This window comes from Semicossyphus pulcher, unplaced genomic scaffold, assembly GCF_022749685.1.
Source record: "Semicossyphus pulcher isolate SPU_LCO1_2020_fin unplaced genomic scaffold, fSemPul1.0.p SCAF_22, whole genome shotgun sequence".
Classification (NCBI taxonomy): domain Eukaryota; kingdom Metazoa; phylum Chordata; class Actinopteri; order Labriformes; family Labridae; genus Semicossyphus; species Semicossyphus pulcher.
In genome coordinates, this window is record NW_027211696.1 from 21,908,396 (window position 1) to 21,930,656 (window position 22,261).

General features: G+C 42.4%; 2 protein-coding genes across 3 annotated transcripts; both read right to left on the reverse strand.

Moving 5' to 3' along the window:
* Positions 1 to 219: 219 nt before the first annotated feature.
* mocs2 (molybdenum cofactor synthesis 2) lies at positions 220 to 2,063 on the reverse strand. The gene is made up of 3 exons (XM_069673621.1): positions 1,962 to 2,063; positions 970 to 1,094; positions 220 to 346 (listed from the first exon to the last, which is right to left on the reverse strand). Exons 1-3 carry the CDS (start codon positions 1,971 to 1,973, stop codon positions 220 to 222), a joined length of 264 nt encoding a protein of 87 aa, XP_069529722.1. The 5' UTR covers positions 1,974 to 2,063.
* Positions 2,064 to 6,618: 4,555 nt separating this feature from the next.
* Positions 6,619 to 22,141, reverse strand: man2a1 (mannosidase, alpha, class 2A, member 1). Of its 2 annotated transcripts, XM_069673323.1 has the most exons (24): positions 21,978 to 22,141; positions 20,966 to 21,108; positions 20,482 to 20,706; positions 20,158 to 20,302; positions 19,957 to 20,044; positions 19,687 to 19,770; positions 19,466 to 19,593; positions 19,188 to 19,361; positions 18,050 to 18,236; positions 17,498 to 17,675; positions 17,157 to 17,347; positions 16,707 to 16,904; positions 15,685 to 15,799; positions 11,405 to 11,472; positions 10,910 to 11,078; positions 10,567 to 10,803; positions 9,756 to 9,878; positions 9,525 to 9,639; positions 9,206 to 9,339; positions 8,872 to 9,013; positions 8,561 to 8,694; positions 8,058 to 8,252; positions 7,852 to 7,962; positions 6,619 to 7,687 (listed from the first exon to the last, which is right to left on the reverse strand). In XM_069673323.1, coding segments are annotated over exons 1-24 (3,456 nt in total). In that variant the 5' UTR covers positions 21,979 to 22,141; the 3' UTR covers positions 6,619 to 7,516. The 2 variants fall into 2 exon arrangements, with proteins under 2 accessions (XP_069529424.1, XP_069529425.1); XM_069673324.1 differs by lacking the exons at positions 6,619 to 7,687; positions 7,852 to 7,962 and having other exon boundaries at positions 8,105 to 8,248.
* Positions 22,142 to 22,261: the final 120 nt, after the last annotated feature.

Below are 22,261 nucleotides of genomic sequence, written 5' to 3' on the forward strand. Positions count from 1 at the left end.
GCAGCCTCTGATGTGAACATTGAAAGAGACTCTGATCGTTGTGTGACTCCAGCTGTGAATCCAAATGAAGCTCGTGAGACCTTTATGTTTACATCCAATATTCTTCACTCGTTAGAGAAGACAAGAAAACAAGACGACGGGTTTCAACTCACAAAGTCTGACTCATAGTAACAACAACAATATCAACAACAACAACTATAATAATAACTCACTGTCTGTTTATCCTCCGCTGAGCGGCGGCACCACGGCCACCTCGTCTCCGTCCCCTAGAGTCACTACCTGGTCGTTGATGGCAACGTACTGCTGACGCACCGCCAGAACCACTTGATCCTGCAGGACGGACAGTCTGCACGCACACGCACACGCACACACACGTTTGATTGTCAACTGACAGAAGATGAAAAAAGAAAACTTGCAAAATGAACAAAAATTAAGCTTTGCACAGATGACAGTGAATGCATCGCAGTGATGACAGTGAAGGCATCGCAGTGATGACAGCGAAGGCATCGCAGTGATGACAGCGAACACATTGCAGTGATGACTGCGAACACATTGCAGTGATGACGGTGAACACATCGCAGTGATGACGGTGAACACATCGCAGCGATGACGGTGAACACATCGCAGCGATGACGGTGAACACATCGCAGTGATGACGGTGAACACATCGCAGTGATGACAGCGAACACATCGCAGTGATGACAGTAAACACATCGCAGTGATGACTGAACACAACACAGTGATGACAGTGAACACATCGCAGTGATGACAGTGAACACATCGCAGTGATGACAGTGAACACATCGCAGTGATGACTGAACACAACACAGTGATGACAGTGAACACATCGCAGTGATGACAGTGAACACATCGCAGTGATGACGGTAAACATCGCAGTGATGACAGTGAACACATCGCAGTGATGACAGTGACCACATCGCAGGGATGACAGTGACCACATCGCAGTACCTCGGGTGTCGCTGTACCAACAGTCTCCAAAGGTCCCGGCTGCTGATTGGTGTCGGCACGGCAACAACCTGCTCCTCCTTGACCCCGGTCAGCTCGACGCTCTTAGCGAAGTACAACACACACACCTGAAGAAGAGCAATGGATGGAAGAACTGATCAGTAGTTTCAGATATAACTAAGCAAAGACAGTTCACAGTTTCTGTTTGTGTGTCACAGATTTAACACGACACAAAATGTTTTATTGATTCATTGAGTCAAAGTTTCACCTGCAGGTGCAACAAGCAGCAAAAGGGCACTTGTCCCACTAACATGCACTTATTCCCACCCTGATGTTGTCACACCGCCACCATCCATAACTACACATTATGTTGATCGCATGGGAACTGTTTGTATGCTACTGAACCACTACTGATATTGATATATCAATAGCTCATGTAATTATTGGATTATTCTTCATGTGTGTGCGGTGTAGCTTTATCCCAGCAGGACCGGGCCAAAGGTCAAGGTCTGCCCCTCAGTTACCAATCAGGACGCTTCATTTCTTCACGCATGTCATTCGGAACATGATGGACCTCCTCGTGTCTCTCACGCGGGTCCCGCTCAGCGTTTTATGCGTGTCTGATGTCAGGCGACGTCCTACCGATCAGCCATGACGTACTGATAGAACGTAATGCAGATATCAGTTTGGAATTCATCTTATTTGTCTTTTCCCGCCGTAACAACGTTTAAATGATCTAAACTTCATAATTAAATAATTAATTATATAAACACATAACCTGACTTATATTCGGCGTTGAGATGATTGATCAATACACACGAAAACATACTTTTAAACGTGTGTTTGCTTCAGCTGGCCGGTTTGTCGCTGTTTAATGTTCCATTAAATTAAGGCGAAATGTCACCGGGGTCTGGCGTCGATGAAAGACGCTCCCTTCACGCATACAGCGTGGACACTTTGGGTCATTCAGGTGTGTCTCTGAGCACGTGACTCACCTGCGCAGTCATGAAGAAGTAAACGGTTTACGAACATCTGAAGAAAGAAACTTTACTGCAGCTTTTCCGTCTGTTTACCGGCTGACTGTCACTTCCGCCTCCTCCTCTTCTTCTCTGGTGTTTAACAGCAGCTGTGACTCTTAATGTCTTATTACTGCCCCCCTCTGGAGAAAGGTGACCCCCTCCGGCCTGCTCTCCTCATCATGTGCACAGACCTGATCGATCAATCAAGGTTATGAACAGATGATCAGTGAGATTTTACAGGTGAACAATAACCATCATAAAGAATAGGTGACCGTTTATTACGACCAGTTTCACTTCATTCTGACACCAAAATAAAACAGGAAGTATTTATCGATATGTTCCTCATTTAAAGATAAGATAGACTTTATTGATCCCCCATTGGGGTAAATTCACTTGTTACAACAGCTCAAAGTAAAGGAGTAAAACAAGTGATGGATGAAAAAGGTGAGACAAACAGACAATAAAATGCAATAATAATATTAATAATAATAAACACATACACTATGTGCACCTTTCATTTAATGTGGTGATGATAAGTAAAGTGACATATTGCAGAATAAATAACAATTGCACATGAGTATGTGAGTATTAAAGTATGTTTAATTGTATGTTTACACTGAAAACGGAACACACACAGGAAGTAGAAGAGAAATCTTTCAAAATAAGTTTAATTTAAAAAAAATCATCAAAAATCATCAGAATAAAAATATAAAAGAGTAAACTTTGTCCTGTAAGAACTTCAACAAACCATTTATAAAACCTAAATGATCTCCCTGTAGATAATTAAACTGTGCAGAGAATAAAAGCCTGAAACAGGAAATATAAACATGTGACACATTATAATGACTCAATGAAGAGTCAGTGAATGACACAGTGAGGGATCTGTCATGTGACTATTTAATCACGCTCAGCAGTTTGATCATCAGCTCAGCCTCGTCCCAACACTTCACCTCTTTGTTACGCTCTCAGGTGTGTTTACCTGTGACTGAATACCGCCTTTGTGGACTGATCAACAGAAACACATGTTCACAGTGAATGTTACAGACGGGGCGACCAGCAGGTGTCATGAGTCCGACACATTCCTTCAGTCATGTTCTTGGATTTTGAAGTGTAGATCGGTCCTCTTGTTCACCCTGCTGTTGGTTCACTCTGAGAGGCAGCGTCATCCTTTCAAACTTTTCAGTAACTGTCAGACTCGTCTCCGTGGACTGGACAATGGAGTCGTTGAACCTGTTATCCTCTTCAGGGGTGGCAGCGACTCTGAAGATGTCCACAATGAGCAATAGCAGTTTCTGTATCTCCTGCCTTCGTGTTACAGCCACATTCAGAGCGTCTGAACTTCTCTCAGCTCAGTCATTCGCCTCAGAGCGATCTGTCACTCCTCCTCCTCCATCCGAGCCCTCCGATACTCCTCCTCCATCCGAGCCCTCTGATACTCCTATTGCTCCATCAGAGCCCTCCGATACTCCTCCTCCATCAGAGCCCTCCGATACTCCTCCTCCATCCGAGCCCTTCGATACTCCTCCACCTCCATCAGAGAGGCTACAGCCCGACCTTCAGAGGTTTTCTCCCGCAGCTTCTCACACTTCTCCTGTATGTCCTCCAGGATGTTCTTCAGCGGATCAACCATCTCCATGAACTCTTTTCCCAGATCTTCTACTTTCTTTGCACTTCCTTTCTCCTTTAATGTTTTTGATATGTTTGCACCAATCAAAGATCCTCCTCCTGCTGCTACTGTTAAGTTCACCCCTGCAGTAAATGGAGCTGCAATGACCCCGGCTACAACTACACAGACCCCAAGTCCTGCTCCTGTTTTTCTCATCACATTTGTTGTCTTCAGCATCTTTATGTCTTCATCAGTGGCCTCCTGAATCTCTTTCACAATCTGTTTCATCCCGTGTTCACTGCTGTCAAATAATTTAATGAATGAATCTGAATGTATTTTTAAAATAAGAGACAGATGAGGAGGCTTGTTCCTCCTCCTCCTCCTCCTCCTCCTCCTCCTCCTCCTCCCTGTGGTGGGTCCATGTTTCTGTAGAGCCTGATGATCAAAGTGAACTCTGACTTTTAGTGGAGAGCTTCAGTTTTCACTCCTCGGCTCTGTGAGGAGAAAGAAACACAGAGAATAAGATAATCAGAGGAGAAGCACTGCCGTACAGAAACTCGACAGCTTGAGGTCAAACGTCACAGTTTGATTTACTGACAGTAAATTCTGCAGCATAGTAAATAAAACGGTGTCAGAGCGGTCCTGTTTCAGCCAATGACCCTCCCAGCCATCAGATCAGACCGCTCCTGCTGAGTCCTCCTGAAGCTCTGCTGTGATGTGGGCTCTGATGTCAGCAGGTAAACAAGCACAACGAGGATGTCCATTTAAAACTGTCAACAAGACTAATCTTCATCGGGAACCTATCAATTTGTCCCAAATTAAATACTTCATCATTATATTAATATCAGAGCATGAAGTTGCTGTAATGTCTGGCTCCGCCCCCGGCTGTCAGCTTCAGTCTGCCGTCGGATTAAAACATGTTTGTTCTTTAGCTCAGAACACATTTATAGTTCACATCAGAGTGTCTGCTGACTTCTGATGTTTCACAGTGAAACCTCAGAATGAGTCAGCCTCTCTGCTGAACAGGAAGTAACAACACTGTCAGTCTTCTTTAATATTAAACTGTAAAGTTTCTAATATACAGACACACATATATATCTCCTGTTGTCTGTTCGCCTGCCGGTTACAGGTCCTTACGCGCCTCAAAGCACACACACACACACACACACACACACACTGACTCTGGGGTGTTCCCGTTCAGTGCGCGACTGTGGATGGTCCGACAGTTGGCAGATCTTTCTGATATGCAAAGGTTTGATCCAGAGGGCAAGAGGTTTGTGTTAAAGCTGCAGTCGGTAAGTCGGAGAAGAGAGCGGACTTTGCTCCAAAGATTGAAAGATTACAACCTCCAGTCCTCAGTCCTGCCTCCAAAGCCCTCCCCACAGAGGAGGCTGTCATGCACGCACAGGCTAGTAACCACGGCAACCGAAGGAGCCAGATATACACTATGTGGAGGCATGGGCAGTTTGTTCATTCCCGGTGATTGTGTTTTTCAGCCTTTGTGCACACTGAAGAAATTGAGCTTGACCGTGTGAGCGTGTGCGGAGGAGTGGTGCCGCGCAGCGTGTGATTAGGCTTGTTCGAGATGAGCGAGGCCTGCGCAGAATCGATCGCCGCCTTGCCAAGCACATCGCATGACGGTTAGATTGTTGTCCGACTTGCTCTGAAAACCCGATTGCACGAGGCTCTGAAGTCCCGCGGGAGCGAGGCGGCCGCAGTTTTCAGGGCCAGGCGCCGCAGTTGCTCTCCACCGTCTGCACAACGCCGTGCATGAGGGGAAACGACTCCCTCTGGTTTGAATGAAGCGCCTATTGGCTGAAAAAAGCTTTGACACCCCCCACAAGGAAGTGATGAGACTTCTGTCTGATTCATCATTATTCATTAAACTTAATGAAGCGTCAGACAGACACCAAACGGGTTTGTCAAAGTACTGTCATTCACAATGTGATGCTTTACTCATTCCTCATGAACGCTGTCTTAATAAACATAAATACAATAACTATCAAAAGCCCTGAAGAAAGTATAATGAGAACTTAATATTCAATCCAATTAAAATAATAATGAAAGTTATAATAATAATCATAATAACAACAACACTTCAATTTACAGTGAGGTGTTGGTATTATCGATGTTTGACAAGACGAGCAGCAAACTTATCAACAAAGAAGTGTCCGACTTTATGACTCCTCCCCCGACTGCAATCGGCTACTCTCGCCTGTTGTTGAGGCGAGCCGGCAGTCATGTCGAACAAGCCTAATGACAGCAGCTGACAGACTGCTCGGCTCTGATTGGTTGTTGTGTTTCGGGAGCGTTGGATTCTTACAAATACCATTAGGAGCAGTGGGAGGAGCCAGAGGAACAGGATTTATTACAGATCATCTCTCTCATGTACGACTGCATGTTTAAAGTGACAGTTTGAGAAAATATGACAAAAAGTTAGTTTTTAAAAATGTAACCTGCTGCAGCTTTAAGAGGAAGTCAGGCAGACATTCATGTTGATCCTTTGTGACTGTTTGACTGACGAACAGAGAATTTATCATTTCAGAATCAGAATCAGAATCAGTGTTTGTTGCCAAGTAGGTTTACACATACAAGGAATTTGTTTTGAATGACTGCAGCTGCTCCGTAATGTGACGGCTGCACATGAAGTTCTCAGGAGGTATTGGGACAATGAAGGATTGCATGTTGGTCTGACACGGTCCTTTCATGAGGACATCAGACACATGACATGTTTATATTTACCTCATGTCTGCACATCCTCCACTTTATAATATAATCATCACAGTTTGTACATGTTAAGGAGGTCAGGAGTCACATGACCCCCTGTGTGCGACCCACAGGAGGTCACCAGAGCAGCAGGTTTTTGGACTTTGATCCGATGTCAACACACAGACGGACAATAAAGTTTCATCACACCTCTTTTTGCCGTCCTGACGTCGACACGAACGTTTTAAATAAAACATGTTCCCTGAGGAAGCATCGGGACCGAGCAGCACAAACTCTCCGGTAAAAACGACGACACAGAACAAAATTACAAAATAATTTATTTATATTAAAACCAGAAAATTTCCCCAAAACAAACAAATCAAGTGTTTCATGTTTTTTTTTACAAAGTCATGAAATAAAAATAGATTTTATCATTTTAAATTATTCACGTTTCAGCAGACGACCACACCTTCACAGCAGCATGTACGTAACACTCACACACACACACGCACACACACGCTGAACACACACACGAACACACCGATCAATCACATGAAATCAATCACATCGGGAAGTTTACCAACATTCGATCAAACAGAAAAAATCAGCAGTTACAGGATCTCACACACACACACACACACACTCACACACTCACACTCACACACACACACACACACACTCACACTCACACTCACACACACACACACACACACTCACACTCACACTCACACTCACACACACTCACACACACACACACACACACTCACACACACACACACACACTCACACACACACACACACACACACACACAGGGAGATAACTCGTTTGTTTGGTCCCTTTTGGTTACCGTAGAAACCTCGTCTAACGGGTTAAATTTCAGTGTTTTTTGTGTTTGTGTCTTTGACCTTTGACCTTTACTCTGTAGATAGAAACATGTTATTGTGATGTTGACCTTTGACCTTTATAAAGAAAATGAAAATAAATTTGTTTTTTGGTTGAAACTTCTCTAAAATGATTTTTTATTTTTGTTTATATTTTGTTCGTTTTCATGTGTAACAGTTTAATTTATTAATCTTTAATTACTGTATGAATCTCTACGTGTGCGTTATTCTGTGTGCTTGCGTCTGATTGGCTGCTCGCGCTCACTGCTCTGTAAACTGGAACATTTTCTTTCGGCTCGCTGGCGGAAATGCTCCCGTCAACATGAACTTTTTTTCTTCAGTCGATCTCCACACGGAAAGCGCTGATTTCCATTGGCCGCAGGTGAGTAATGTGTCGCTGCTGTTGTTGCCGGGCAGTTTCCGATTCATCGTCCTCTCTCAGCAGAGTGAGACCGGAGCGACGGAGCGAACGAAACCGAAGAGGAGAGAAAAGATCGTCGAGGTTCACCTGAAACAGGAAATAAAAGTTCAAACAACAAAAATCAATAAAAACAAAACAAAGATGTTAAACTTTATTTAAAAAGTCACTGAAACAAAAACATGTTGAGAAAATAAAAACTCTTAAATAAATAAAATAATAAAAATAAGTGAATGTGTTTGTGTCGTGTGCACCTCCTCGTGCGCACTCCACGTGCACTCCAATGATGGCTGGGGGGCGGAGCCACAATCAAAGCCCTTCCTGTGGAGGAGGAGGGCCACTTCCTGTGAGGGACTTCCTGCTTCCTGTTTACCACAAAAGGAACAAGCAAACAAACAATATTATCTAATTCTTTCTGCTGTTTCATAAATGTTAAGCTCTGTGTGTCACAGATTCTCACCTGTGTGTCCTCCAGCGTCCTCAGGTTCAGCAGGTGAACGTCACACGGCAGTGACGAGTGGAGCGGCAGGAAGGGGTGGAGCTTCGGCAGCTGGTCATTGATAGGGGCAACCATGGTGATTGGCGGGTGGCAGAGGGAGAGTGAGTTCAGGTGGGCGAGCAGCGACAGGTGTTCAACTGAGGCTCCTCCAACTTCCTGTCAAAACAAAAAAATCATCAAAACAGTGACTTGAGTCGATTCAAGTCCAAGTCACCAAGTCTAGCCACAGACTGATTAGCTTTGATAACTTGGCATTGCTAACCCCTCCCTTCTCTCCAGCTCGTCCCTCCTGTCCATATATGGTCACTTCTAGCTCCAGAAAACCAACATGGCGGCGGCTGTATCCCTAACTCTGGGTGACGTCACTACGTCCATTATTTAAACCCTGATGAGACCTGATCAGCAGCCATCTCACTCGCTGTAAACGAAACAGCATGTTGTGATGTTATGCCCCGCCCCCTCACCTGAGCCCCGCCCCTCCTGTCCTCCAGCAGCAGCTGGTAAAGACTCGCTGTCAGCTTGTTGTCGGTGACGCCCTGACCGAGGCCGCGGTTATCATCCTGCTGCAGCCGCCGGTCCAGCACTACCTCCAGCTCACCTGCACAGGTCAGAGGTCACAGGTTTAAAGGCCTTTAATCTGACTAATGCTGCTTTTTTTCCCAAAGTTTTTTTTAATCAGTCATCATCAAATGTAATGAAACATGCAGTAAAACTATTGATAAAAGAATAATGAATATAACTTTATAAACAGCCGTGCAGGTAGACGCAGACTCACCTGGTCGGAGCGCAGCGACCGCCTGACTCTGAGCCGACAGCAGAGACATGCGAGACACCGAGTCCTGAACGAACGCCGACGAGCTCATCGGGTAAAAGTTGGCCTGCAGGGGCAGCTTCGCCAGAGTCCGCCGCTGCTGCATCTGACACCACACCAATCAATAATCAATCATCAAAAAAATAATTAATAATTAATAAACATGTGATTCATGTATTAACGAGGTAGTGAATAAAAATTCAATAAAAATAAATAAATAAACAACATTAAGTCAATACACTGTCAATAATCATCCTCAATCATTACACGCTGTGACATCATTGGACAGTGAATGAACCTGGAAACCGTTGAGGTCAGAGTAGAAACGGTTGCCATTGGCAACGTTGCTGACGAGCCGCATGCTGAGCTCGCGGTTGATCTCTGACCTGATGTCCACCATGTTGGAAATCTCCAGTGATCTCCCAGCATGCCCTGGGGCGGAGAGAGACAAATGACATATTTGAAATCATACAATTAAATGAATGCTGTGAAATGAAATTAAAGCTAACAGGAAGTCTCTAAATGCAGGGGACTCCACTGAGCATGCTCAGAAACCTGTATGCAGCCTGACAAACTGAACCCAGGGCAGTGCACTGTTTAAACCTGTCTCTCATTACCGTCCAGGTGATACAGTCGCACTCTGTGTGTGAAGTGTCGGAAACAGGAAGTGATGTCAGAGAAGATGGGACCTCTGGAGACGCGGACCAGGGGGGGCTCAGAGGACGAGTAGAGCTGCAGGAGGGTGAGAGAGACGGACAGACAGACACACATTAGTCCTGCTCTGACAGTTCTGGTTCTGACTCTGGTTCTGGTTCTGGTTCTGGTTCTGGTTCTGGTCCTGGTCTCACCTGGGCTCCCTCCGGCCCCGGCATGAACAGGTAAGCTCCGCTCTTGTCCCGGCTGGAAGTGGTTCCGTACCACAGAAACTGGACCTGGACCTGCCGGACCAGACCGGACTGGAGGCGGAGCTTCTACATTTCAAAATAAAAGCACAGAAAATAAAATGTGACCTTTTTGGGCGGCTGTGGCTCAGTGGTAGGGTCGGTCGTATTTCAATCGGAAGGTCGGAGGTTCGATCCCCAGCTCCCTCAGGCTACATGTCCAAGTGTCCTTGGGCAACACACTGAACCCCAAATTGCTCCCGGCGGCATAGCCAACAGGTGTGAATGTGATAACTGATTGACAGTTGGGCACTTTACGTAGCAGCCTCTGCCATCAGTGTGTGAATGTGTGTGTTGTTATGTATTGAACTAACACTTTTTTCATTTGTCTGAGGCATTCCCTGACCTCCATACTTCTGTGTGTTGCTGTGTGGCACTGCCTGGCCTCCATACAATCAACGTCTGATCACCTACACCTGAGAGCTGTCTATAAAGGCCTGAGCAAGCTCCTCCCTCTCTCTCTCTCAACCAGCAGCCAGGACCAGACAATGGCCCCAGCCACCTTTTCCTTTGTTTAAACATACTTTTTTGTACAATAAAGATTATTGTGATTGATTTAAAGCCTCTGACTCCTCTATGTTGCTTCCCTGAGCCAGGTCGTAACAGTGTGAATGTGACATGTCGTGTGTATTTTACAATAAAATAAATTAAATGATTTCAGCAACAATTAAAGCCAGTGACCAATTAAGAAAAATAAATGTTCATGTAAAACTCTGACCTGCAGCAGGCCGCTCTCCGGGGAGCTCCATATTTGAACATGTTTGTTGCTAAGCGACAGGGGGGCGTCGGCCTCAGGTCCTTCCAGGCTGGACACCTGGAAGTGTTCAGACTTGAGTGTCAACGGGTTGCCATGGCGATTGAAGGTGTACTGAACCCGTTGGGCGGAGCCAACAGAGGCTCTGGTCACATGATAAATGACGAGTGACAGAGGAGGAAGTTGAGCCACAAAGTCGAGCTGGAAGAGGAAATATAAACGTTTAAAATGGCTGCCTCCTCCACACTGACACACCTGCTGTGACCATACACCAAAGTGCTGCTCTGATTGGTCGATCACTGATCACCTGGAAAGCTTCTGTGGACGCTTTGCTCGGTTCCGCCCACACCGCAGAGATCTGAGCAGCCATTGGTCGACCTGTTTCTGCATCAACAACGTGAGCGTCCGGAGAGTCGATGACCACGCTGACAACTGAAGTCCGGAGTTGCTCGGTCGGGTTGAAGACAATCAACGACCTGAAACAAACACGATCAATGACACGTCAATAATAACACTATGATAGCATGATAGCAGCTACGTGAGGCTACATGCTAACTTCTGCTTATATACTCACAGTGTTAACAATAACATGCTGATGTCATGTCCTGTCATCATCATGTCATCAAAATCTCAGGTTAGCGTGTTAGCATGCTAACATCTACTCATCAGCAGTAAACACATATAACGATATTATAACATGTGCACCTGATGAAGGTGCTGTGAGAGGCTCATGTTTCAGTTCAACCTGAGGGGAACATGAATGTAGCAGGTCAAAGTTAGCTTCATGCTAACAACCCCTCACCTGGGCTCATCAGTGAGCGTGAGCGTTGTCTTCTGAGGCAGAGAGTCCTGCGCTGCGATCACGTCATCCTGAAAGATAAATCACTCGTCATCCTCTGAGGGAACATTAAACCAGAGATACACCTGCTTTTAACTACGCGTACGCATGATGGCTGCCGCGCGTTCCCTGTCTGTTTGCTGCGTCGGCTGTGCACGTCCTCAAAAATTAACGCTACGCGTACAAGAAATGCAGTCAGCACATTAGCAGTAGGGGCAGTGTAGAGGCAGAGGGGATGTGACGGGGTCAACACAGCAGCAGGGACAACAATGGCAGAATGTTCTGAAGACAAGCTGATAGACCGAGTCCACGATTATCCACCGCCGTACGATGTGTCGTTGCCGCTGCACAGAGACAAACATGCCTGTCAAACAACTGCAGACAGATAAGTTCTGTTTTAGAAGTCGACGTGGAAACCTGCAAAACTAAATGGAAACAAGTACATGAGCGTTACGTCCGTGCATGGAGGAACATGGTGGAGAGACGGAGCGTGGACGGTGCAGACGGTGTGTTCTGTCTGAGCACACAGAAGCTGTTTCTGCTGTGATCTCAGAATGACCATCAAAGTAACCTTCTCGAGTGTCTCCATGTCAGTTGTTTTTGGTGTGTTCCATTCGTGCTTGGAAGTCGGATATTTCAACTGTAACGCCCCTCGAGGTCGGATTTCCGACTCCGAAAGTCGGAGGAACCTCACCAACCCCGACCTCATTTGTGTCTCATTAAATCAGCCGTACTCACAGTACTGTCAAACTTCTGTCTGTGGACATGCTGCGGACCTCATGTTTGTTCTGTAGTTGACTTGTTGTACTGGAAGGCGGTCAGCTCGGGTGTGACCTCATTCCCAGTTCCGAATTCCGACTTCCAAGGTAAATGGAACGCACCATTACATGCCGCACATACGGTAGTTGCATACAGCCTGAGCTATCTGGTGCGCCCTCTAGAGGTATCCTCCAGTAACACACTTAGTGCAAAGGCAAGCATGTGAACAATTATGTTCATGACACAGACGGTTGTGTAAGAGAACGCAAGGCTAAAAATCAAGTTCATCTCCAGCTTTAGTGAGTACATGTTTTAAATATTTACTTGTAAATGTTTACTTGTAAATGTTTATATGTTTTAAATATTTACTTCTAAATGTTTACTTGTAAATGTTTACTTATAAATGGTTATATGTTTTAAATGTTTACATTTTAAAATGTTTACATGTTTTAAATGTAAACATGTTATAAATGTTTACTTAGAAATATTTACGTTTTAAATGTTTACTTAAAAATGTTTACATGTTTTAAATGTTTACTTATAAATGTTAACATGTTTTAAATGTTTACTTATAAATGTTTACATGTTTAAAATGTTTACATGTTTAAAATGTTTACATGTTTTAAATGTTTACTTATAAATGTTTACTTATAAATGTTTACATGTTTAAAATGTTTACTTATAAATGTTTACATGTTTAAAATGTTTACTTATAAATGTTTACATGTTTAAAATGTTTACATGTTTAAAATGTTTACTTATAAATGTTTACATGTTTAAAATGTTTACTTATAAATGTTTACATCTTTTAAATGTTTACATGTTATAGATGTTAAATTATAAATGTTTACATGTTTAAAATGTTTACATGTTATAAATGTTTACTTATAAATGTTTGCATGTTATAAATGTTTACTTATAAATGTTTGCATGTTATAAATGTTTACTTAGAAATGTTTGCATGTTATAAAAGTTTACTTAGAAATGTTTACATGTTTTAAATGTTTACATGTTATAAATATTTACTTATAAATGTTTACATGTTATAAATGTTAACTCATAAATGTTTACATGTTTTAAATGTTTACATGTTATAAATGTTTACATGTTTTAAATGTTAACTCATAATTGTTTACATGTTTTAAGCTTTAAGCGTTTTTCTAGATTTGATTTTCTACCGTGCACCCGATACGTTATTTTGACACAAAGTTTGGAGTTGAGCGCACTACCACTGCTGTATTCATTAAATGTTTAATTCTAAATGTTTACATGTTTTAAATGTTAACTCATAAATGTTTACATGTTTTAAATGTTTACATGTTATAAATGTTTACATGTTTTAAATGTTTACTTATAAATGTTTACATGTTTACATGTTATAAATGTTTACATGTTATAAATGTTTACTTAGAAATGTTTACATGTTTTAAATGTTTACATGTTATAAATGTTTACATGTTTTAAATGTTAACTCATAAATGTTTACATGTTTTAAATGTTTACATGTTTTAAATGTTAACTTATAAATGTTTACATGTTTTAAATGTTTACATGTTATAAATGTTTACATGTTTTAAATGTTAACTCATAAATGTTTACATGTTTTAAATGTTAACTCATAAATGTTTACATGTTTTAAATGTTTACATGTTTTAAATGTTTACTTATAAATGTTTACATGTTATAAATGTTTACATGTTTTAAATGTTAACTCATAAATGTTTACATGTTTTAAATGTTTACATGTTTTAAATGTTAACTTATAAATGTTTACATGTTTTAAATGTTTACTTATAAATGTTTACATGTTTTAAATGTTTACATGTTATAAATGTTTACATGTTATAAATGTTTACATGTTTTAAATGTTAACTCATAAATGTTTACATGTTTTAAATGTTAACTCATAAATGTTAACATGTTTTAAATGTTTACATGTTTTAAATGTTAACTCATAAATGTTTACATGTTTTAAATGTTAACTCATAAATGTTTACATGTTTTAAATGTTTACATGTTTTAAATGTTTACATGTTTTAAATGTTAACTCATAAATGTTTACATGTTTTAAATGTTAACTCATAAATGTTTACATGTTTTAAATGTTTACATGTTATAAATGTTTACATGTTTTAAATGTTAACTCATAATTGTTTACATGTTTTAAGCTTTAAGCGTTTTTCTAGATTTGATTTTCTACCGTGCACCCGATACGTTATTTTGACACAAAGTTTTGAGTTGAGCGCACTACCACTGCTGTATTCATTAAATGTTTACTTCTAAATGTTTACATGTTTTAAATGTTAACTCATAAATGTTTACATGTTTTAAATGTTTACATGTTATAAATGTTTACATGTTTTAAATGTTTACTTATAAATGTTTACATGTTTAAAATGTTTACATGTTATAAATGTTTACATGTTATAAATGTTTACTTAGAAATGTTTACATGTTTTAAATGTTTACATGTTATAAATGTTTACATGTTTTAAATGTTAACTCATAAATGTTTACATGTTATAAATGTTTACATGTTTTAAATGTTAACTTATAAATGTTTACATGTTTTAAATGTTTACTTATAAATGTTTACATGTTTTAAATGTTTACATGTTATAAATGTTTACATGTTTTAAATGTTAACTCATAAACGTTTACATGTTTTAAATGTTAACTCATAAATGTTTACATGTTTTAAATGTTAACTCATAAATGTTTACATGTTTTAAATGTTTACATGTTTTAAATGTTAACTCATAAATGTTTACATGTTATAAATGTTTACATGTTTTAAATGTTAACTTATAAATGTTTACATGTTTTAAATGTTTACTTATAAATGTTTACATGTTTTAAATGTTTACATGTTATAAATGTTTACATGTTTTAAATGTTAACTCATAAATGTTTACATGTTTTAAATGTTAACTCATAAATGTTTACATGTTTTAAATGTTTACATGTTTTAAATGTTTACATGTTTTAAATGTTAACTCATAAATGTTTACATGTTTTAAATGTTAACTCATAAATGTTTACATGTTTTAAATGTATACATGTTATAAATGTTTACATGTTTTAAATGTTAACTCATAAATGTTTACATGTTATAAATGTTTACATGTTTTAAATGTTTACATGTTTTAAATGTTAACTTATAAATGTTTACATGTTTTAAATGTTTACTTATAAATGTTTACATGTTTTAAATGTTTACATGTTATAAATGTTTACATGTTTTAAATGTTAACTTATAAATGTTTACATGTATTAAGCTTTAAGCGTTTTTCTAGATTTGATTTTCTACCGTGCACCCGATACGCTATTTTGAAACAAAGTTTGGAGTTGAGCGCACTACCACTGCTGTATTCATTAAATGTTTACTTCTAAATGTTTACATGTTATGAGTGTCTCCATGTATCTGTTACATACGCTGTTAAAATACATTAGAAATAAAGAGGTGTGATGGAGTCAGACGTCACCATTTGCATGAAGGGTTTTAATTGGTCGTGGTGGTACTGGCTCTTGTCCAATAGGAGGAGCCAGTGGGCGGAGCTCTGCAGCACCTGGCGCAGGTTCAGGATCGAGTGAAACAATCTGTAAAGTAATTTTCTTAGTTAAAACATGTTTCAGGATTTATTTTCATTGATCGCCTTTGATGTAAACATCACATTTTTGATTATCATTATTGTCTGATTTATATTTCAATCGTTTCTCTACACTGTAAAAAATTATTACTAAAAACATTAAATCCAAATCTCAAAAAACGTCAAACACAAACAAAGGCTGATTAACTACACTGTAAAAAATCACAGTAACATTATGCTAAGCTACAGGGAGTGATGGGAAATTGATGTTAGATGCTAATGCTAAATGAATGGTTATGAAGGCAGGCTAATGCTAACTGCTCACACTAAGTGGGGCGGTACCTGTTACTGATGCCAGTGGCGACGGCCTCCTTCAACAGAGAGCATGGAGGGACAAATGAGACAAAACATGCTAACGCTAAAGACACATAAGAACTCCAGGTGCTACAATGCTAACACTGTTTGCTATCTGCAAATGTAAGTTAAATAATCATCAAAGGAAACAACTGAAAATAAACAAAGAAGAGTAAAATAGATTTTCAGAATTAGCTTCATTAAGATGTTTTATTTTAACGTCACTTAAAAGCGTAAACACAATCATTCACCTAAAATCATTCTGTCTATGCTAACACATGCTATTTTTTTACCAGCTAACTCTTCCTGAAAACACTAGAGCCCATCTACGTTAACTTGCTAAAAAACATTAATTTCAGCAGGTTTTTAAGTTTTAAATTTCATTTCTCTTACAAACCTGTTAGCCTACATGCTAATGTGCACTATTATGCCTTTGCCTGAAAGCTAACATGCTAATATAAAATAGTTTTAACATGTCCTATAGGTGTTTTTTCAGACCTATTCTAAAACCTTTAACTAATGAAACATGCTAATAGGCTAGGATGCTAACAGTAAGTAGCTACCTGGTGCCGTAGTCCACTACCACAGGGTCCCTGGCGGTACCGGTGACGGCATCGTGGTGCTGGAACAATGCCAGGTTCCGCCTCGCTGCCGTCAGATGCAGGAAGTGATCACGAGCTGGAAAATCTGCGACCAGGTGACCGTCGCCATGGAAACGGCGCATTTCTGCCAACGTCAAGCTGAAAAGGATTTCTGTCGCTCTGAGAGGGAAATATGACAACACTCAGGAGAAGAAAGTTTAATAAGGAAACTAAAACATCAATCAAACAAAGTATTTTCAAAATAAAACACAGCTCGGATGAAAGCTTCAAAAATAAAGCTCAAGATCAATAAAAACATTTTGCCAAAAACATCTAAATGAGACAGGTGCCGAAAATCAGGGCTGTAGGTGGTTACCATGGCAACACCATCATCAGACCTGAGTCCTGCAGGTGGTCACACGAGAGGCGTACCTGAGTGTGGCCTCCAGCGTTCGGTCTAATCGTTTGTAGAAGGGCCGGGACGTGAAGTACCCGCTCCAGTAGTGGTCGTCGCGGTCGGCGTACGTGAAGAAGTCGCCGCGCAGCGTCGGCAGAGTCGTCCCCGCCGCGCTCAGATGCTGATGAAGAGCCAGGAAGTAATCTGACAGCGTCCCGAAACGAGCCTGAGACAGCAGAAGAAGAACTAATCAGCTGATATGAAATCTGCAGACACCACAGAAGAAGAAGTGTGTCAGAGCAGCAACACACCACGTTTACACTCAGGTGTCTCCTGCCCTCATGCCCCCCCACTCCCAGGTGTGTCAGGTGTGCACCTTGACGTGCAGCTCTGGGTGTTGGTCGAAGTAGTCAAACAGTTTCTGGTAGTTGCTGAACTGAACGTCCCACTCACTCGACTCCACGAATCGAAAGTCGTCTCCGAGCGGAACGAGAAGAACCGGTGAGCTGAAGAGACGAGACTTCTGACGGTACTGGTCGAGGAGGAGGAGCGCTCTGAGGGGACGGACAGGAAGTGACCACACAACGTCAGGACAGATTCTAACGAGACACTGAACAACCACAGACACTCAGAGAGACATGAGAGGAGGTCAAAGTTCATCTGACAAAAAATAGTGAGAAAGCCAACAGGACGCTGGTGTGTGACCTCGGACATGAAGCTCACAGACGTTTCATGTGTATCATCATCATGTACACACATCACAGACCTGATCAAAGTCTGACTCTCTGACTGAAAAACCTCAGCAGAGTCACAGAAGTCCATTTAAAACTAGCTGGTTTAAGAACCTGTCCGCTGTGTGAGGCCACCAAAAAACAAATTATTATCTAATGATCAATATTGATTATCTTTGCCCCGCCCCCCGGCTTACCTCTCCTGGACGTTCTGCTCTGTGATTGGCTGCGGAGGGATCTTCCAAGGACACATGACCCGCCTCCCCGGCAGGCGGTGGAAATCAAACTGACAACAGACTGCTGGGTTCGGACCGCACGTGTGTGGCACATCGTAGCTGTAGAATGGCATCATGTGACACGTGATGTCACTGCGGGGGGAGGAGTCTGACACACAGGTGGGCAGAGTTAGAGAAGCTAAGCAGCTTGTCACTGTCACATTTTTGTTTCCTGTTTGACTCAAACTTCAGATAAATGTACAATTATAATAAAATATTTCATGTATCAGACACTTTTGTCCAAAGCGACGTACATCTGAGAGTTAATACAACACAAGCAACAAGACAGGAGGGAACGAAAGCTGTGTCCCAATCCACGGGCTGCAGCCTTCGAAGCAGGCGGTCCACGGAGGATGCTCCGTTCACAGCCTGCATATTCGGTAAAGCCGAACTGAAATGAGACGGTCTGGTCTACCCTTGCGTCACCAAACACCGCTCCTGTCGCCTAGCAACAGGTGGCTAGCTGGCTAACTAGCTAGCATAACTAACGTCGAGTAACTTAACCTATTATTTTAAAGATAGTTTGTTTCAAGGGCCCTTCCATTTTGTTAAACATGTGTAACACTAGCTATTCGATTGAGTTGAAACCAAAAACACGTTTACATTTTAAAGTGTTTTCCTCGGCCATTTAAAGTCCGCCATTTTGTTTGAATTAGCGCGCAGTGCATCTCAGGATATGATGGGCTGCGAAGGATCCATCAGGTGCATCCGTTTCCGGCCCCGGAAACGGAGGACACATTTGTCAGCCGCACCTCAAGGAGCCTACGAATTGGGACAGCCTTCGACACTCTTCTGTGACGCAATCAGCCTTCAAATACGGCCTTCGAAGGCTGCAGCTGCTGGATTGAGACACAGCAAAAGTGTGATCGGACACAGGTGCTGACAGGAAGTGCATCATTATCATAAATATCATTAAGGTCAGAGGTGTTCAGAAAGAGCCGGGTCTTTGGCTTCGTCTTAAAGGTGAAAGGGAAATGGAGTTTGGTAGCTCGTTCCACCACCGGGGGGCGACAGAGGAGAAGAGTCTAGTTAGAGACTTCTGTCTCTCACCCACACTCACCCCAGCTTTGTCGCCATAGAAACTCGAGCGTCTGTTGCCGGGCAAAGTGTTTCTTGACGGCATAGTGAACGCGCTGGATGACCATGTCTCTAAGCCCCGCCCCCTTCAGTAGGTAGCTCATTGAGGGGGAGTGGCCAAACGGATCAATGGCCCAGCCGCTGCTCGGCCGCACACCTGCACAGAGAGGGGAGAGCTGTAATGTTATACAGTAACAGGAAGTGATGCGTGCTTTGATGTCACACAAGAACAGGAAGTGAGACTTGTGGGAGGAGTCGCACCGAGATGTCGCTGCATCCACTGGTGTCCCTCCATCAGCTGATCGAGCAGAGCGAAGTAATGAGAGTTTGCTTCATCCGCCATCACCCAGCCGCCCGTCACCAGCTCCAGCTGCCCCGCCCCCAGCAGCCTGACCAATCACAGGGCAGCACCGGACCAGAGAAGAAGAGACACTTTATTATCAGATAAACAGACAGTGAGTATTTAAAGAGTGTGAACGTACCGTTTGACCATCTCTCTCTTCTGCTCATCGATCTCGTTCCACCATTTAGAGAAGTAACTGATTTCTGCCCAAATCATCTTCCTCCTGATCAACACATGACAGCTGTCAATCATCCTGCTGCAGTCTGGCTACTCCCACAGAGGCGGGACTCAAACCCTCAGCAGGAGCTAAACAACACTCAGTTATTGATGTGATTAACATGTTAATCTGGCCGCCATGTGAGCGTGCAGAGCGCCGTTTAAATAAAGGTTACAACACAAACACAGTGACCTGCTGTCCTCGCTCAGCCGGACCAGCATGTTGTCCAGGATGTGTCTCGTCTGGTCCTGATAGTAACCGTCAAACGTCTTCAGCCAGCCTGACACACACACATGCACACACACGCAAACACAGGCACACACACATTTATGAAGCTTTATTTAAACGTTCAGATGAAACAGGAAGTAGACATGCCACTTGTTCTTGTCTCACCTGGGTCGTTGTGCGAGTGAGGAACCAGAAACACTTCCAGCGGCTGATTGGCCCACTGGTTGTCATGGTAACTGATCTCAAAGCCTTGTTTCCAGGCGCCTCCGTCTGGGTTATCGAACGGCAGGAGGTCGTACACATCGAGCAGCTGGAACACAGACACAGAATAAACTTCCTGTTTACCTTTAAATACACTTCCTGTCACGTGTCTCCTCTGATCCACACTGAAGTGATTTTTATTCATAAATTAAATGTTAAAATGAACTTTTAAACGGTACGGTTAGTGCTACGACACACACACACACACACACACACACACACACACACCTGCACTCCGTCAGTTCCGTCCTTCATCTCTTCAGCCAATCGGCAGCCAGGCAGTGCATTGGCTCGGCTGTGGGCGGAGTCTGAGCTCACATTCACCCCTCCCCCTCCCTTTTCCCATGATGCTTTGCGGTGGAGCAGAGAGTCACGTAACGTAGCAACCATGCGGTTGTTGTCGTTAAGGAGATGCTCCAACCTGTCTATCTTCTGCTGGAGGCGGGACAAACCCTGCACACAGATGAACAGAGAATACTTTTATCTTTCTGCATGTTGGCACGAGTTTACCTGCTGATACCACACAGGTAACACATTCACACCAGCTGACTCGTTCAGAACATCTAAACACTTCAAACAGAGCACACATGAACAACAGGTACGACACGGCCACATTAAAGGAGACAGCAGGTTCGTAAACATTGGTTTTAAAGGGGTGTTCAATAATACAAGGCTTTATTTTGAAAGTCCACTGATGACATCACTGATTCACCTGGTCCACCTGTTCTGCAGGTTTCTCCCTGTGCTGCTGAAGCTCCGCCCTCTGCATCAGCTCCAGCATGCGGTACAGTGACATCACGGCCACGCAGAAGACTCCACCCACCAGCAGCGACATCAGCCGACTCCTCTTCATCACTGAGACAAAGAAGCAACATTTCAGACAGTGCCCAGGTGCATTATGGGAAACGTAGGCTCCAGTGTTTAAGTCAGAAGGACGTTCTGTTGTTTTTACTGATTACAGACGATTGATTGATTATCTCCTCCTCTTCCTCACGTTAACTCAACACACTGAGAGAGAGAGATGCATGATGGGTATTATGGTACTGATTAATCTGCCCATCAATAATTTATCCATTCACCTTTAGACTGTAAAATGGACGAGGAGAGGGGATAGGAGGAGGAGGAGTGTGTTGAGCAGGATGAGAGAGTTCAGGCCTCTGGAGGTGAACACACATCTTCTTCTTCTTCTGTTATTAAACTTTACAGCTTTTATTCAGATTTTAAAGACACAGTAACGATAGTCAAACATTTACACTGAAATCTCCCTCCTGTCTGTTACATTAGTTTAGTTTTAGTTTGTAGTTTTCATTTGAAAAAACTTCCTGCAGGAAGCTGCAGTGCAAACAACACATCCTGCTGATATTCAGGTGTGTCTTTGATCAGTTTTCTGGGTGTGGTTTTATTCCAGCCTGTCTCAGGTGTCCACCACACCCTCACGTGCTTCATGAGTTTTTCATGTCTTTTGTTTTGGTTTAACACAAATAAAGTCAACGTCAATTTTGATTTTCAGCAGAATACAGTCCCACTAAACAGCGCAGGCTCTGAAACACTGTAAAAGATCAGTTATAGTCTCTCTGCTGTGTTTAATAAAAAGATCTAAAACAGGAAAAACATGTAAAACCTCTGCGGATATCTGAACTTAAACCCGCTCCTGCAGCTCACACGGCTGTGAACATTTAAATCATTAAACTTTTAATGGTTAAGTTGAACTCAGGTCCTCTTACTGAACTTCCGCGTTGGACAAACAGCCGCAGGTCTCGCGCTCCGCGGCGTCTTGTGCTTTTTGAACGCGCTCCGTGACGTAGCAGTCTGTCGTCCGTCAGCCGGTAAAGCAAACTAAAAAAAACCCAGTTTCATTAAAGTAAAAATGAAGTTAGCCGGATTGTTGGTCCCTTGGCAGCGCGAGCTCAGGCTGCTGCTGCGCCTGCGCTCTACCGTTTGTTTTGCTTCCGGTTTTGTTCAGCTGACTCAGCTCTGCAGGGACAGCACTTCCGGTCATGTCAGCCCA

Excerpts from the sequence above, each read along its gene's own strand:
- man2a1 (XM_069673323.1), bottom strand. Across the intron at positions 19,594-19,686 it reads AAGAGAGAGATGGTCAAACG|GCTGCTGGGGGCGGGGCAGC; the intron begins GTACGTTCACAC and ends GTGATTGGTCAG. Across the intron at positions 18,237-19,187 it reads TCTATGGCGACAAAGCTGGG|ACTCCTCCCCCCGCAGTGAC; the intron begins GTGAGTGTGGGT and ends CCTGTGTGTCAG.
- mocs2 (XM_069673621.1), bottom strand. Across the intron at positions 347-969 it reads TTGGTACAGCGACACCCGAG|ACTGTCCGTCCTGCAGGATC; the intron begins GTACTGCGATGT and ends GTGTGCGTGCAG.